The sequence below is a fragment of the Gavialis gangeticus genome, unplaced genomic scaffold, assembly GCF_001723915.1.
Source record: "Gavialis gangeticus isolate Ggan-Ray unplaced genomic scaffold, GavGan_comp1, whole genome shotgun sequence".
NCBI classification, from domain to species: Eukaryota; Metazoa; Chordata; order Crocodylia; family Gavialidae; genus Gavialis; species Gavialis gangeticus.
In genome coordinates this window covers 73,224,413-73,241,326 of record NW_017729034.1, presented here as the reverse complement: position 1 = coordinate 73,241,326, position 16,914 = coordinate 73,224,413, and the positions used below count along the sequence as shown (strand labels likewise).

General features: G+C 40.5%; 1 protein-coding gene across 5 annotated transcripts in view; it reads left to right on the top strand.

Annotated features, from left to right (window-relative positions):
- The window catches only part of ZDHHC14 (zinc finger DHHC-type containing 14), a 223,464-nt gene that overhangs the window by 186,688 nt on the left and 19,862 nt on the right, over positions 1-16,914 (top strand). For all 5 annotated transcript variants that reach the window (XM_019527180.1, XM_019527178.1, XM_019527181.1 and 2 more), the window contains 3 exons: positions 6,688-6,736; positions 13,572-13,674; positions 16,554-16,663. In XM_019527180.1, coding sequence (XP_019382725.1) covers positions 6,688-6,736; positions 13,572-13,674; positions 16,554-16,663 — 262 coding nt within the window. The remainder of the gene's footprint in view (positions 1-6,687; positions 6,737-13,571; positions 13,675-16,553; positions 16,664-16,914) is intronic.

Below are 16,914 nucleotides of genomic sequence, written 5' to 3'. Positions count from 1 at the left end.
ACTCAGATTTATAATCATGGATTTTACAATTAATTTCATATTTGTATGCTGGATTGTTTGGCTGGGGGGTTGTTTTGTTTTTCTTTGGTTTGTTGTTTTTCCCCATATCTAATAAATCCTTTTAATCTTGGTATAACATGTTTATCATTGTTTCTGGTGACAGAAGATGATATAACTTGGCTTTACGAGTCTTTCAAGCTCTCATGCACTTCCATTATGAATTTTTTAAACTAATGCTATATCTCTTTCATAATGATACAGGTTAACACTGAGCTGATGTCACTCCCAAAATTTAGGCTTTTGATGAGGTTTCTGTACACTGTTTACTATGCTTCAAAATGATACAAGGCATTAATTCCAGCTTTTGGTCCAACATGTTAAACAGTTATTTTGTTAATTGCTGTGTTCAAAAATTGTTCTATTGAAAAATATGCTAGCCTTTTGTTTTTTTAATTACTTGAACCTTAAAAAATAGTTGTTTTTTCTTTTAAAAAAGAAATAAGGAAGAAAGAAACAAAAGGAAATCCTGCTCGAGTCTGTGCTGTAGAGGAGATACGGAGGTATTCCTCAGGGTTCCTTCTGTTTAGAAATTCAGAACACAGACTAGAGCCAAGAGCAGTTTGAAATTTGTGGAGCCTGCATTAATAACCTATATGGAAATTCTAAAATTACCAAACATAATTGAGAATTTAAGGACAAAAGAAACATTTTATAGGCTTGAAATAGGAAAAATTATTTATTGGAACAAAGCTTTAGGGCTAATGGTTGTAGTCATGTTGGTCTAAGGACACAGGTAGACAAAGTTCTTTGGGTAGATGTGATATCTTTTATTAGACTAACTAAATAGTTGGAAAAAATGTTCTTTGCAAGCTTTTGGTCACAAACACCCAGGCATATAGACAGTCTGCTGGTGAATTGTGTAGAACAGAAGCCCAAATGCAGGTCTGTAAAAATGCAAATGCATGGAAGTGAGGATCAGAAGAGTGGAAGATGATAGGTGAGAGACAGGTGGAGGGGGAGGAAGGGAAACGTACGGGGCACTGGATTTTGCCAAACTTGCAGAGATCAGCTGTCACTACATTCCCCTCTACCCCCTACCTGTCTCTCACCTATTGTCTTCTACCCCTCTGATCCTCACTGCCACACATTTGCATTTTCACAGACCTACATTTTGGCTTCTGTTCTACCTGAAGAAGGGTGTTTGTGCCTGAAAGCTTGCAAAGAACAATTTTTCCAACTATTTAATTGATCTAATAAAAGATATCACATCTCCCCAAATAATCTTGTTTTCTCATTGAAACAAAGGCTTTATTTACTGTTTAGTATTATAACTTTTGAATCTTTACAGGTGCACAAGCATGTACATGCATGCCTAGGTCCAGAAGGAGACATTTTTTGCCCTGCTCTAATTCTGGTTTGCCAATAATAAAAATATGTTGAAAATCCTAACCTGCCTGTCAGTGCAAATCCAGTGTTTATATGAACTAACTGCCTTCCCTCCCTAAAGAGTGCAGTGCTTTTTTGCATAGTTTCCAGCATGTAAAATTACTGAGTTTCCTCCAGTATTTGATCTTTCTGCATGGCAAGTGAATTTAACACTTTACTATCATTTTACAGTGGTCACCATTGAAAGGTTAATATTTACTCCAGTTTGATAATTAGTTTAAGATCAGGGGAGATACTGTTTCTCAGTGTATAGTTGAACAGCACATAACACCTTGCATGTTGCAGATATTGTAGTAAATGTTAAATGCTGCCTGTTTTAAAGATGTCATCTGTGAAGCATTCATGCTATGGGGTTCTCATTTTCTTGACTGCGATAGTAAAACTTAATTCAATTGAAGCCTTAGCTCCACAGCTCCCTCAGTGATTCTCCTTCAAGTAGTCTTTCTGTATTTCTTTCTCCTGTCATCCAGTAATTTTTGGTTGATTTTACTTTGGCAGCCCTGCAACCCTTCAGCTGATACTTGGCCAATAAGCAAGAATAGGAAGTAGTTTCCTGGAACCTCAGTTCCCTAATCCCGTTCTTTGTGTTTGGCTCAGAATCCTTCCGTACTTGGCTTCAGTGCATCTCTGCTTTAGAGTTCTCAAAGCCCCAACTCATTGCATTGGGATTTAGTCTTACTGCAGTGATTAGGAATCCATTCAGCTCTAAGGCTAGTTCTGTTTCTTACATAAAATATCTTACACAAAGGAAGGCCACTCAATGATGCTACAAAAAGACTTCTATCCAGGGACAAGATCCTGGACAATGCCAGTCTAGCAGAAAGGATGAGAGAGAGAGAGTGACAGCTTGGACCATGCTACAGATGTTGGGTTTCATGACTATGACTATAACTGTAGTTTGCCTGATGTTCCAGAAACAGTCAAAATCCCAAACCAGTCTTTTCTAAATAGTAGTGACCATGGATATTCTCTGCAGAGGTCTTCTGTCTCTGGATGAGAAGTATTAACTGCGCACCCATGCTCAGCAGAGTGGTCTTGAACTTGGTGATCATCTTCAGAGACTTGATACTCCAGAAAATTATTCTGATTTAAACAGTGAATCAGGCCACTGTTTTGTTTTGTTTTTTTATATGAAACAGGTATGAAAGCAGAAAATAAACCTCTTTCTTCAGGACACCCAGCTGCTGATGGTATAGGCCAGTGGAGTCCCTGAGCCAGTCTACAGGCTGCATCCAGAGCATGTCATGTGAACCATGGGGCTGGAATTTGGCAGTAACAGTTTTAATTTCTGTGGTTCTCAGACTTGCTGCAGGTGCTGCTCTTCCCACTGCCAAATATCTGGCCCCATGGGGCAGATGACACAGCTCCACCCCTGGATTCAGCTCACAGAACTCCTCAACAGTCCAGAAATTTTGTGGCAAGATAAGCATCAGCTGCGTTAATTGTTGCAGCTCCATTAGCTGTGGCAATTAATGCTGCCATGACTTGCCATGTGGCCAAGTTTCCAGACCTGTGGAGAGCTCTGTGGACTCTATCTTCATCCCTGGAGTAGGCTATGTCAACTACCTTGGGAAATCTATGATAAGAAGCCTCTTGTGTCCTGTAGTGATGAATTGGACACAGCAATTCATCATTGATGATACAGCACAGTAGATGTGGTTCTCTATCGTTCATGCAAACAAGAACTGGCTCAATTTTCTGATCAAGGGGTTGTGAAAACCATATTACAAAGAGGTTTTATTCTTCGTATGTGGAAGTAGGTTTCTGTATGTCTTTCAATAACCCTAGCAAAATTCAGATGAGATTATCATTGATTCCAGAAGGTTCATAATGACTTAGTCAATTTTGGTTTGTAGGTGTTTTCAAGATTGCCAAAGTTGTTCCCATCAGGACAAGGTAGGGTCTAGTTACTGAGCCATGACACCTAAATCCATCCCAATCTGGAAGTGTAGCATTTTTTATATTGTCTGCTGACAGAAGCTAAGTAGAAACACTGTTTTTGAGTTGGTGGCTTAAGTTTTTCTACTTTTAGCCTTATGGGAGGAGACTGACAGAAGAAATGCATAAATTAACTGGCTACCACTTTCTCTTATATGAGTCTGATATAAAAATTGAATCCATCTTGGTCCATTCTGTTATGTTCAGGCTGAGAACTAATCGATGGAGTCTCTAACCTTTTGTGTGGTACTTGGTGGATGGACCTTTGGTCTCTGAAACCTATAATTGAAGAGTAGTAGTGTTACAGAATAATGATGTAGTCTTAGTACAGCTAATGAAAGCTCCTTTCTAAGCCACCCAGTACCGATAAGGGCAGGCTTCTTTCACTGAAGATCATTTTCGTAGTGAACTAGTTTTAAGGCTATGCTGATTTATCATACTTTACAAATTTTATAAGAATAAGGTGCTTATCTGAAAATAACTTAGAAAAATAACTTATCTGAGATGCCCTCCAAAGGTACCATTATATTTCTAGTTAACTGAGCCTGTCAGCCCCAGTTTTTCTGTCCTTTCCAGTCTCAATTGCCTGAACCATAGGATTTCATTTATAGGAGTGTACAAGGAAGTCATGTGGGTCCTCTATATGTTTACTACGTAAGGGGCAAATTTGTTTGTCCTGTTGAACTGTTTTTAAAGAACAGAAGTCCAAGGTATTTTTGAGGACCTAGAGTGTTCTTAGTTTGGGTCAGTTCTATGAAACTTGTTTTTATACATCCTACAAGCAATCATCCATTATGTTTTTCAGAATTGTATCTTATGCTCATTTTTCCATAAAAAAAACATGAGCATGAGGTTGATTCTTCCGGTCTGTTACAATAGTTTTATGATGGTCTCTTTCTTTTGGGGGCATCCTCCTGAGCTTTTTAATTCTCAACACAAATAGCATGTTTGGGGGGAAAAAAGAGAACTGCTGTGTACTTTGGTTTCTCTGAAAATGACATCTTGCCAAATTTTTCTGTTTCTAATCCCCACCAACCCAATTATCTTTGCTTGTTCTCAAAGCCTTCTCCACATTAGGATTTATTTTTATATTTATTAATCTCTTTTGGGGGGACCACTTTTTTCAACCATCTTGTTTTGGTGATTGGTTTATATAGTTTGATGAATCTTTCCTGGTAAAGCAACATATGACCACCAGTACAATGTAGCTTTTACATTTTCCTGCCACCACTGTCTTTAAGGACCCCAAATCTGGGGAAGTTAGGGGAATTTCACCAGTTTATACTGTGAATCTAAGACCCAGGTGTGAGAATCCTGCAATAAAATATGAAGAATCAGATATAAAATGGAAGTAAGTTTTCCCTTTTTAATGGCAACCACTGTAAAATACCATTCTGGCTTATGGCAAGACTGCCTGTGTAAAAAAGCCAGTTTTAATGCATCTAGATTTCTTTTCTTCTCAGAAGCACAGATTAGGTTAGGGAGGGGAATTTTCTTCCTAGGGAGGTTAATAAGGCATTAAATACATCAGGATTGAATGATACCATAAAAATGAGAGGTTCTGCAAAGACCAGTTTCTTAAATGCACATCATCTGCGTTACATACCTGAACCGCATAAGAGCAGTAAGAGGGCCTAATATACAGTGTGGACTCACCAATGGGTAAAGAGCTGATGTGGAACCTCTGGGCACAGGTGTGGCCAAAGCATGCATCATCAGGTTTTTCACTGCCAGAGGTGCACAGACACATTGGTCCCATATTGCATCAGCACCGATAGAAGGAAAAACGACAGTATTGATATTCAGTGTTTTTTTTGGCTAACATGGCCGATCAATGTCATTGATACATGCCCTGTGCATGTGCGCAGCCTCAGTGCAGCACACAGGTGGCCAGGAGCGCAGCCTAGCAGTGTGGAGAACAGCCAGATCTGGCTGGTAAGTCTGTTGCAAAAGAAGGGGCTTGCGGGGGCTCAGATAAAGGCCCTAGTGGTGAGGGAGGGAGTGGGGCTGGGGCAGAGACAAGCATTGCACAGCTGGGGTGGCGCATGGGACGGAGCTGCAAGTGGCTCATCTGGGGGGGTGGAGGGAGGGGGTGGTTCCTACTGCAGTGTGCACCCAGGAGAGCATGGGGGGGCCTTTGCCTCTGGATCTATGTGGGGGGTGAAGGCGGGCTGCTGGGGCTGAGGCTGTGCTGTACTCTTCCCCACAGGGGGCTGGACCAGGCTGTGCTCAGGGCAGGCAGTGGTGGTGCTGGGAGGAGGGGTTATGGGGGCAGGCTGCAGCCACCCCAAAATTCACCATAGCCCCCTGACCACCCCCCTCCCAGCATCACCTCCACCCAGCCCCCCACCAGGAAGAGCCTGGTGCTGCCCTTGTCCCAGCTTGCAGCAGCAGCTTGCCCTCGCCCCGCATGCAGATCCAGGAGTACACACTGCCCCCTCCCCGCACCCCTTGGACGAGCCGCTCACAGCTGTGGCCTGCACCCCCCTCCACTCTGCCCCAGCTCTGCAACTGCTGCCCCAACCACAGCCCCAGCCTCACTCCCTCCCTCACTGCAGGGGCCTCAATCTGCACCCCCCCACCCCTTCCCTCACAACAGACTTAGCAGCCAGATGCTGCTCTCCATGCTGCCTGGCTGCATATCACCAATCAGATCAGTACTGGCTGATATGGCTCCTTAAAATTGGCCATCAGCATCAGCCCAAAAAATCTCTATCGGTGCACCCCTAATCTCTGCTAGTGGACCTGCCCTAAGATAGACTGATTGTCAGTTTGCTCTAGATTAGATAGGGTTAGGAGGTGCTATTCAAGACGTCCCAAGACTGGAGAACTGTACTTGGTTCCTTGGCTCCTAGAGTAAACAAGGAGCCACTGAGAACCTGGGCTGTAGCACAGCATTTATTTTTATCACGTTTCCAAGACCAAAGGTAACTTTGAAAAGAGCAGAGCCTTTCATAAAGAAAAAAATAGCTTCTGCAATCTTTTGTTTCCATATTAGGATTGAAAAGAACACAGATGGATAATCAGAAATCTTATTCATGGGAAACTATGCAGACATCAATCTGGTATTACTTGGAAAATATCCTGCAGATGTGGCTGAGTTATAATCAGGTCTAACATTTTTGTTGAATAACAAAATCACAGCCTCATATTAGGGAACTGTATGCTATAATACATTCAAAATGTAATTATGCAATTGATCTTCAGGCTTCTATTGTGTTTAATCTATGGATGTGATCTGTGGTGAAATCAGTTTATAATAAAAAAGCTTACTCAGTTATTAAATGTCTTTTGTTTCCACAGGATCACAACAGACAGGGTTCTTAAATGCCCTCAAGGACAGTCCTGCAAGATATCCTTTCACTGAAATGCATTGTAGGTTTTCTTGTGTTAATTTTAAGAAATGGATTGTAGCCTGGACATGATTTCATTTGCTGCAGTTTAGTACCTGGAGTTAGGACTTTCTCGAAAATGATTTCACCTCTTGATCTTGCATTTCTACAGTGTTTCTCACTTTGCTGATTATAGGGATTAGGGCAGGGGTGGGCAAAAAGTGGCCTGCCAGCTGGATGCAGCCTGCCAGGAGATTCTATCCAGCCCACGGAGCCCCTAAAAATTTAGAAAATTAATATTTATATGCCCCCGGCTGCTTGTCATGTGGCCCTCGATGGCTTCCCAAAATTCAGTAAGCGGCCCTCCGCCCAAAATAATTGCCCATGCCTGGGTTAGGCAAACTTATTTTGACTATCTTGCATCTTTTGGAGATAGATCTTCTCTAGATAAAGATATATAATGCCTATTAACTGTTATAGAATTCTCAGAGCCAATTCAAGAGAAAATTATGGATTATGCACCTACATTGAACACCTTCAAGAGCAAATTGGATGCTTATCTTGCTGGGATCCTATGACCCCAGCTGACTTCCTGGCCTTTGGGCGGCGGGCTGGACTCGATGATCTTCCGAGGTCCCTTCCAGCTCTAATGTCTATGAAATATATTATTCTATTAAATGAATTATTTAGTTATAAATGCTCTGTACCAGTGGTTTTTAGCCTGTGGTCTGTAGACTATGTTTAAGGGGTTTGCAAAAGGTGACTATGATCAATCAAAAGGGTCTGCACGTCCATTTGAAACTTCCAGAGAGGTTTGCACCTCCATTAGGAATGGGGGTCTGCAAATGAAAAAAGGTTGAAAACCGCTGCTCTATACTAATCAGGTCCTAGATGTACTGCACATTTTGCATCAATGTAACATATCATTGTTGTATGTAAATTCAGATTGCACCAGAACAGACAGCTGTGCAGCTATGCCAAGGTAGCTGCACAGGTATAACAGTGCCTTTCCCCTAGGTTGGGTTGGGAGGGGAAGCTAATAGACTGTTTGCTTTTGAGCAAACTGCTACCCTGGGATAAGCTGTGGATAGACCAAACACGTACTAGTACAGTTTTACACACATTTTCCCCTGGATAATTTTATACCAGATTAAAGTAAATTACATCATCCTGTATCCACTCCTTTTTTTTAAACGAGTATAAATGGACTTGTCCAGACTCAAGAAGAAAGTTCTATAGAACTCATTGACTCTTGGTGGTAAAATAGCAGAAGTCTATTATAAACCATCTAAAAGCTTAAACTAAAATTGAACAATATAATCTTGCTGAAGTATTTTCCTGCTGATAATTTAGTCTGTTCTTTTGGATATATTTTACTGTGTCTAGAAATCATATTTTCAAGTACTTAGATTTTGCCCTACACTGCCTCTATGTATATAGCTCAATATCACTGTTGCTTTTTAACACTTCTCAGCAGCTTCCTGCTAGTTTCACTAGTTATGTGTCAGGCATAGATTAGGGCCTTGGTTCTTTCCTAACAAGAAGGAAAGATGGGGGTGCTGCCAGCCTTACTCTTTGACTTCCTATTTAAACTTCTAACTCCCTGTTCCTATTTTTGGATCAGGTGTGAGAAACTATTTGTACCACTCACAAATTCAGTGTAAAAATCCTTTAATTTTTTCCTAAGAGAGGCCTCATACAGACATTCAGTTTATCCTGGTAGAGTCGCTGTTCTCCAAGGAGAAATCTCAAATGTACAGTTGTTCAGGCTTTTTATCCCAGAGAAAAAATGGCCATCCCAGAAGAAAAATAACCTGGGAACAATTAGCGTTAAATCACTCACAGGAGAGTTTCTTCTGGGAGCATGAATGCCTGTGCATGCTGTGGCTTCTCTCAGAAGAAAATATAGTCGTCTAGCATTTCCCTTTTGCTTCCCCTGGGAGACTGTGTGTTGCTTGCTGGACTCTGCTGCTGCAGCATGAAACAAAACATGCCCCCTTCACAATCCTCACATTGCTGCAGGGAAATAAAGGCTGACCATGGGCAGTCTGAGTCAGCTAATCAAGGCTGCCCTATGCACTAGTGCCATCTGTTGCCAGGCAGACTAGGGGGATCTGTAGAGTATGCTGAGATGTATGCACAACACTCCCCTGCCTCCCCTCGCCCCCAATTTTTAAGGAGGACAGAGAGAATGCTTATGAAAATATTCTGCAAAAAAAACCGTGGAAATTTCTTGACTTCAGTCTTAATTGTTTACCTTTCATCTTGGTGATAAGTAACCAACTGATTTTTAAAAAGGTATTGTACATAAAGGAAGATTCTGCTCTCCACCTCTGTGTATTGCTAAGTGTCAAACTTTCTAATTTTTTCAGACCTAACTTCCGTCATGTTCCCTGATTTGTGTATTCATCTCTCAGGATCTCTGAAATACAAACTCCATTTTTAAGCAAGGGCATTGTTTTTTATGAATCGCAAACTATCCTAAAGAACACAACAATAGCTTCCAATTAAAAGAATTTCAATCACTTCTAATAATGGATTAGTCTTTCAGTTATCTCAAAATGGAAAAGCTTCCATTTATTCTTAAATCAAAAGGTAATTGATTCCACATTTGTGGATCCTTGTACAGAAACAATAGGCTTTTTATTCATAATTTGCTTTCAGGGGCTTGCCAGTTTAAAAGGCTCAGTAGAGCATCTTGTAGAAACAGCCTGATTTTAATTTTGATGCTTTAGACAGCTTAATGGGCTGGCTGATATTCCTAAAAATAAAAATATAAAATTGCATAACAGTACCAGGAATTTTGCTTTGGGGCAAGGTAGTCGAATCATGAATGGTTAAAACCTTGGTGTTCAGCAGATAACATTGTTCTTAAGCTATGTGACAAACTGAGTTGTTCAAGATACTAGCTGTCTTGCACAATATTACCATGCTCAAGGACTGCGGTAACCGCTGTGTATTCATCAGACATGTATAAGTTTATATTTATTCAAAATAATTAATGGCCTTCCATCTTTTTATTTTCTCATTTTCATCTTTATGAGCAGAGTGTAGAATAGCTTTCTGTGTGCTAAGGAGAATATATATTTTTTTATCACTTACCTATTTCCCCAGATATTTACGTTGGTCTAAACTAGATGAGTATTAAACTCAGTACTTGGGTGATTTGCCTTTTTGTTCCTTTTAAGGACATTGAGATGTATGCTTCCCTTAAAAAAATACAAGAAAGCCCTCTTGTTCTTGATTGTTGTTTTTAATTGAAAGAAGTCTGGGAAAGCCCCACCTTATTCACTTGAGGCATTATTATGTTCAGAGAAGGAAGGTCACCTACTAGGCCATCACCCATTAAAACCATTGCTCATGGTAGATGAGGCATAAGCCTAAAGGAGCTCTTGATCTGTCCCTAGTTTAGGGCAGCATCTGCTAAGTGAAAGGACACGATAAAGATTCTGTGGGGCATTTAGGCTGTAGTTGTAGGTCAGGAAACTCTTAGGAGACACCCTCTTGTGAATGCCATCAGCCTTGTGGTGAGGTTCCAGGAAGCTCCTATTTCCCATCTCTGGAATCTTCTTCCCTTTGTCCCACTTGGGTAGGGAGCGTAGGGTGGCATGTTTCAGAGGGCTCCATATTGCAAATTCAGTGAGAACTTTCTGAATTACAGAAGGAGCAGGCTGTGCTGCAGCCTGTTGACTTGCCCTAATGCTTCTCTCCCTTACCCGGAGTGTTGCGATACTAAATTCTTTAATATATACACGTATCTCAGAAATTGTGGGTGATAATCTCAGAAGAGTTTGTGCAGGAATACCACAATGTGACATGCTCTGAAACAGTTTGAATCATAGAAAAGTAGGGCTGGAAGGTGTGGTGGAAAAGTTCAGTAGCTATTATATGTGACACTGTTTGTTTAAATGTTGTAATTTTGTGTGCCTCTCCAGGCACCATGTTTGCTTTGTTTGGCTTCTTGCTCAGAACAATAAGGTTACCAGTCATTATAGTTGTGTGTGCTGTCCTCTGGGCTAGTCTAACTCCCAACTGCCATGGAGTCACAAAAATTTAACTAAGGGACCTCTCAAGATTCCCCAACCTTTCTAGTTGATCTGTTGCAGTGCTCAACCACCATTATAAGATGAAAGTTTGTCCTAATATCTTTTCTTGCATAATTAATTAACACCATCAGCGTCCAGACCACAAAGGAACGTTTTGTAATGGTACCTCTTCAATCAGGTTGCTCTAAATGATGTAGTGCCCCAAATCTTTTTCAGACATTTGGTATAGGACATTAGGTGAACCACTGTCTCAGGAAGAAGGTTTTATTAACCTTAATAGCTTTATTTCCAAATAAGCTACTAAGCCCTGTTGGTTTAAGCATCTTATGTTTTCCTGAAAAATGTTCCTGTCAATAGGTACAAGAAAGGGATAATTCACTAGGGCTGGCACAAAGGAAAAGTTGCAAATAGCGAGGTACAACTTTCTAGTCAGTTACAATGAAAGATTAACATGGATCTGCCCAACTGTTCCGGTGGGACAGTCCAAAAAGAGGGATAGAATCAGGTTTGGAAGGGACTTTATGAAGTCATCTCATTCGACACTGCTCAGGCAGGATCATCCCTGACCCAACCACCCTGGCCAAGTCTATCTAACCTGCTCTTAAAAATGTCCGAGGTTGGAGATTCCACCACCTCTCTAAGCAGCCTGTCTTAATGCTTAACCACTGTCATAGTCAGAAAGTTCTTCCCAATATCCAACCCATGTATGCAAGTAACTGGCATTCATTCCTTAGACCTGCTTCATCTGTCTCTGAGAGCAATTTAAAAATGGTCTCATAGGTTCTACTATGAGGGCTAAATTCCATCATTTGTGGCTTCATTTAGAGGCTCTATCAAGCTGTGCCAGCAGCCCAACTTCCAGGGTTGCCTTGTGCCTGCTGTTTGCAGACTGTTCCCCCATACTCATTTGCTTCTCAGCCCCTGTCAGCAACAGTGTGCTTTCCTACCAGGTTTTCTCAATTTCCCTTAATCTACCTGTTCTGCCACAGAGGCTGTGCTGTTGTTATTCCTGCTTGATCCACAAAGCAAATTTTCTTTTTTTGCCCACCTGTGACCCTGCAAGTGTCTCCTGAGGGACAGAAAGAAAAGTAGCACAACTGCTGCTCAGGAATCCATTCCGTTGCTGCAGGGGAATGTTTCAAGTTGAGTTGCCTATATCCTGAGCAAAACTATTCTTTATACACTGATAAGTATTTATATTTTCATAAAAAACTAATAAATTGTTGGCTCATCTTCCAGTTCTGCTTGAGTATGAAAATTTCTGCCATTTACACTATACTGCATTTGAGCAAAATTATGTGATGGGGGCCAAAAAGAGTTATAGTTACTTTTTGGCAACAACAGAATAATGACAGATTAGATGCATGGCCCCCATTCATTGGAGCATAGCAGTGCTAAAGTGCAAAACTGTTTTATGACCCTTTGCCTTGCATACATTTGGATTTTGTTTTAATTTTTAAGGGATCAGGTCATCCAAGATATTTCATTTTTAGAGTTTGGTCTTTTCATAGTGTGAGGGGAATTGTGTACATTTGTCTTATGCAGAAGAGGTTAATAAATGAGGTTACAAGTTGTGCATATTGAAACCTAAAATGTCCTTTTTCTTAAATATTTTGAGAAATGTTGTCATGGAAACTGGTTTTAATTAATGCTTGTGTACAGAATAATTTTTAACCTATTCTTCCCCCCTGAGTGTCACATGCTTTATTGATTTATCATACATTTTTGTAGAAGCCAAAGCCTTTTCTCCTCTTGGTTTATGTTTCCTGGCTAAATCCTCCTATTAGCCTATCCCAGATAATACATTAACAGAAAGTAAGAGTTTTAAGTTCTTAGCTATAGCATGTAAAATATGTAAATAAATTATCAATAGAAAGCCTGGCTATAGTGGTTGCTTGCTTTAGGAGCAAAATGTGGCATCTTTATTGAGATAATGTCATTTAGGCATAGTCAAAGGCATGTTGTAATATGCTGTGTACTTACAGCACCCTATCAGCTGACTGATTTCAGGGTGACATAAATGTCTTAGGAAAAGCTAATTACTGATCATTTTGTCTGGTGGTCATCTCTGGGAAAAGGAGAGAGAGAAAGAAGGCATTTCAGAACTACAAAAAGGAGAATGACTAAGATCATCTTTAAAAATAGTGTTGAGCCATGATTGAGTGATTACCTTGTGTTTATCATAATGGAATCAATACATTTGGTGCTTTTCAGCTACATGCTTTACAATCGGAAAATTTGAAAAGATTAAACACTGTAAACAAGCCCTGCAAATTCCACAGTTGCTTTATTTTGGGTGTTTCAGGTCTCAGATGAAACAGTAAAGTATATTCCATCATCTTCATCATTTGGCACGCTGGTAAAGGAGAGCAAGTGGATTTTTTGTTTTTGTTTTTTTTCACTACTTTTGGTCTGATCATAAAAATGTCGGACCCTTGGTCAGTATCTTGGCTTCAGGGACAGAAGAAAAGACAGCCTGATCTCCTAGCACGCATGACTGGCAACAGGAAATCTCCTGAGATCTAATTTGTATTGCTGCAGCATCTATCAGTACTAGTTATAAACTAGTACAAACAATAGTTCCGGTTTTGTCTTTGCCACTGATTTAGCAAGTGGCCTTGGGCAGTCTGTGGCCTTGGCCTGTGCCTCTGTTTTTCACAGTCAACATCCCTGCATAATATGGGTGTTGTGAGTGTTGCATAGATCAAAGTGCAGAACTTCACAGATCCAAAGGACTAGGTGAGTGCTCATAATTACTAGATACCATGCAAATTTTGTGCTTGTTTATACTTCCTTGACTTTTACTCACTGTGCTGGAAGCTGTGGTATGCTTTTTCTCTGTTTGGTCCATTGTTGGTCTCTCAGGTTTTCACACATATTTGATCAGCTCCAATCAAACAACAAATGAAGATGTAAGTTCTTGATCTGCTTCATATAGTAAATATGAAAGTTGCATTTGTGCTAATTGTATATATTGTATGGTTTCACTCCTATTTAATGCAAAAAGGGAACTGTATATATGCATATTTATATGACTGGGCTCTAGTGAGGTAGAAACTAAGTAATATTTGATGCAGTGTATCAAAAGAAGCGTCATGGACCACTACAGTGGTTTAAAAAATCATTACGTTTTTAGTGTATCCAGTATGCCTTACGCTAGTTAGATGCATGTCTTGAAACAGAAGATGAAAGAAAAGGATAGACACAAACCAACCAAGTAAGCCAATACTCATACTTCAAAAATCCTACATAATGCTTTTAAGTTTACTAGACAAATAACCAGCCATTTATAGTACCTCCTGGTTTTCTACTGGACTCCTTAATTATTAATTTTAAAATATTTAAATTATTTGAATTTGAACAGAGTTTTGAAAGATACCTGCCAATTTAGGTCTCAGAAGTTCCATAGTCTCTTGTCTCTGACTTTTTCTGGCAACTTGAGGCCAGTTTTCCACTGTAAGACATAGATCTTTATTTTCTAGGTCAGCCTTATCTGTTTTCACAATCTGTTGCACATGTAATTTGGATTTTTCTGTTCCGTAGTTCCAGCTTTGTCTAACTAACTATGGAGATACAAATATGTTTCTCCTAAACAAATTATTGCTCTAAGAAATTTGAGTTTAAAAAGGAGAAGCAGCTAACTAACAAATGGTACAAGGGCTTGTGGTTTCAGCCTAGCTATTTAAACAAAACATAACAACATGAAATTTTGAAAGAATTGCATAAAACTTATGCTTATTTTTATATATTTTATTATAGTCCTTTTTATAGTTGATTGATAACCTGAAACATAGCTCTGTGTTTGTTTGGATATATTTTGGTTATTACTTAAAAGCTTATTTGTGAATTCTGTATTTTGTAAACTACAGAGGATAACAATGCAGGATATAGCATTCTTCAGAGCTAAATATCTGGGCAAGTAGCCAGTGATCAAAGAAGTACACCTGTTTTTGTTCAGTAAGACAAGAAAGATAAAATGAAGTAACAGTCCGTGGCTGTTTTGAATTGAGGCCAGCCTTGGCTTTCTAGACAAACTAATTTTCATTCATTTTGTCAAATAAAACTTTCTTCAGGAGTCTTGGCAAGCTCTCAGATAGAGTAGTGACAGTGCAACATGCCTGTGTCCAAGTAAACTGCTTACTCGCATTAAGTAAAGACATGAATTTTTCAAGGTATTACAGCAAGACTGCTTAGTTAGACTAAGGAGCTCACTAATTCACCTTTTGGGCACAAAAAGCTCAAATAATTAGGCTTTTCATGGCCAAAATAGAAATTACTGGTTTTACATCAGGGAATTTCATAAGAGAGGACATGGAATTTGTGTCCCCTCCTGGGGTCCTGGCTGCAGGATTGCAAAATACTCCTTAGTAGCCTCTACTCCAGATTTAGTAGGCTGAAAATGAAAGAATGAATAATAACCTTTGTTTGTTTGCTTCATGGAAGCTGAAGGGCTAAAGAATATGATGGACAAGTATTCCTGTTGTTTATTTATAATTGTACATTGCACTTCCAGTGTTTCTCCAGAGAATTTTGTAATCTTGATAAAGTAGCTATCTTCTTAAATTAAAGTCACTTTTTTATGCAAAAACCTGGTTACATGCTAATCTTCATACTCCAAGGGTCAACATGGCCTGCCAAGCTTTGGGATCTGGCAGACTGCAAGGAGCATCCCAAAGCACTGCACACTTTTGGATGTGTGGGGAGCCATAGTGGCCCATTCTGCACTACAAGCCAGGCAGCAGCAAGGCCTGGGACAGAGGCAGAAGCAAGTCCACAACTAGCCTGGCATGCAGCACAGAACAGACCTCTTAGCTGCAGCAGTTTCTCTGTGTCCAGAAGCCATTTTGCACCAAGGTCCAGGCTGGCTGGGCATATGTTGGTGCTTCTGTCCCAATCCCTGCTCCCGCAGCTGTTGCCAACATGTGGTACAGAGTGGACATGTGATTAGTGCAGCTCTTGAATGTATCCAGAAGTGTGCTATGCTTTGGAATGCTCCTCATAGTCTGTTCGGACCCAGACTTTGGTGTACCACTTGCTGGACACCAGCTGCAAAGGCTGGGACATGTCCCAGATCAGACATGGACTGGCAGAGCAGTGAGGTAATGATCAGCATGGGGCTGTTCATGCTCAATTGAAGTAGGTAGGGGCACTCTACAGATAGGAACCTTTTGCTGGGGTATGAAGTGCAGAGGGGTCCTGCTTATGTCAATATGAGCAAGGGCTGCCTTCCTCCAACTCCCCTTGGGTTTACAGGGCTGGAGACCTGTCTCTCCCTAGGGTTTGGAGGGGACAGGAATTTCTCTGGTGGGTGCTCTGCACATCTTCCCCACTGTTGACAGACTGCAAGGAGCTTGAGTGAGTCCAATAGTCCTTGTACACATGGTTTGTGAAGCAGCCATCCATTGTCATGTTGCTGTTGAAGGTCAACTCTATAATAAATCATGTGTTCCAGCCTTCCATATGGCCAAGCTGTGTTATTTAGCCCTCTGTTACTCAGTGGTTGCCAAACGGTGTCATACTCTGAGTGTCATAGTCCTATGAGACTGCAGGGAGTCCATACACATTTGCACACATATATTTTTGTAGGATCAGAGCCATACATTCCAAATACTGGAGAACCCATGCAGCCACTCAGCATATAACTTAAAACCTCCACATTACTGTAAACACCACTTTTTCTTTTCTTTTCCTCTGGTTCTAAATTGTAAAACTTTGCTTTGATTATCCATAATGTCCTTCATGAGTTTACAAATGGCATAATATACAATGCATTATTTTCCTCTCTCTCCAGATTAAAGGATCTTGGTCAAATAAAAGAGGTAAAGAGAACTACAACCCATACAGTTATGGTAACATCTTTACTAACTGTTGTGCTGCACTATGTGGGCCCCTCTCACCAAGGTAAGCATTAAGAAAAATATATTTAGTAGGCCTGTGCAAAGCGGCAAGTATTCGATTCGGCTTCGGATTCAGCTGATTGGGAGGGGCAGTGATTTGAATTGCTGTCTCGATTTTCATAGTTTCATAGTTTCTAGGGTCGGAAGGGACCTGAGCAGATCATCTAGTCCGACCCCCTGCCATGGCAGGAAGAGCACTGGGGTCAAATGACCCCAGTAAGGTGGTCATCCAACCTCCTCTTAAAAACCCCCAGG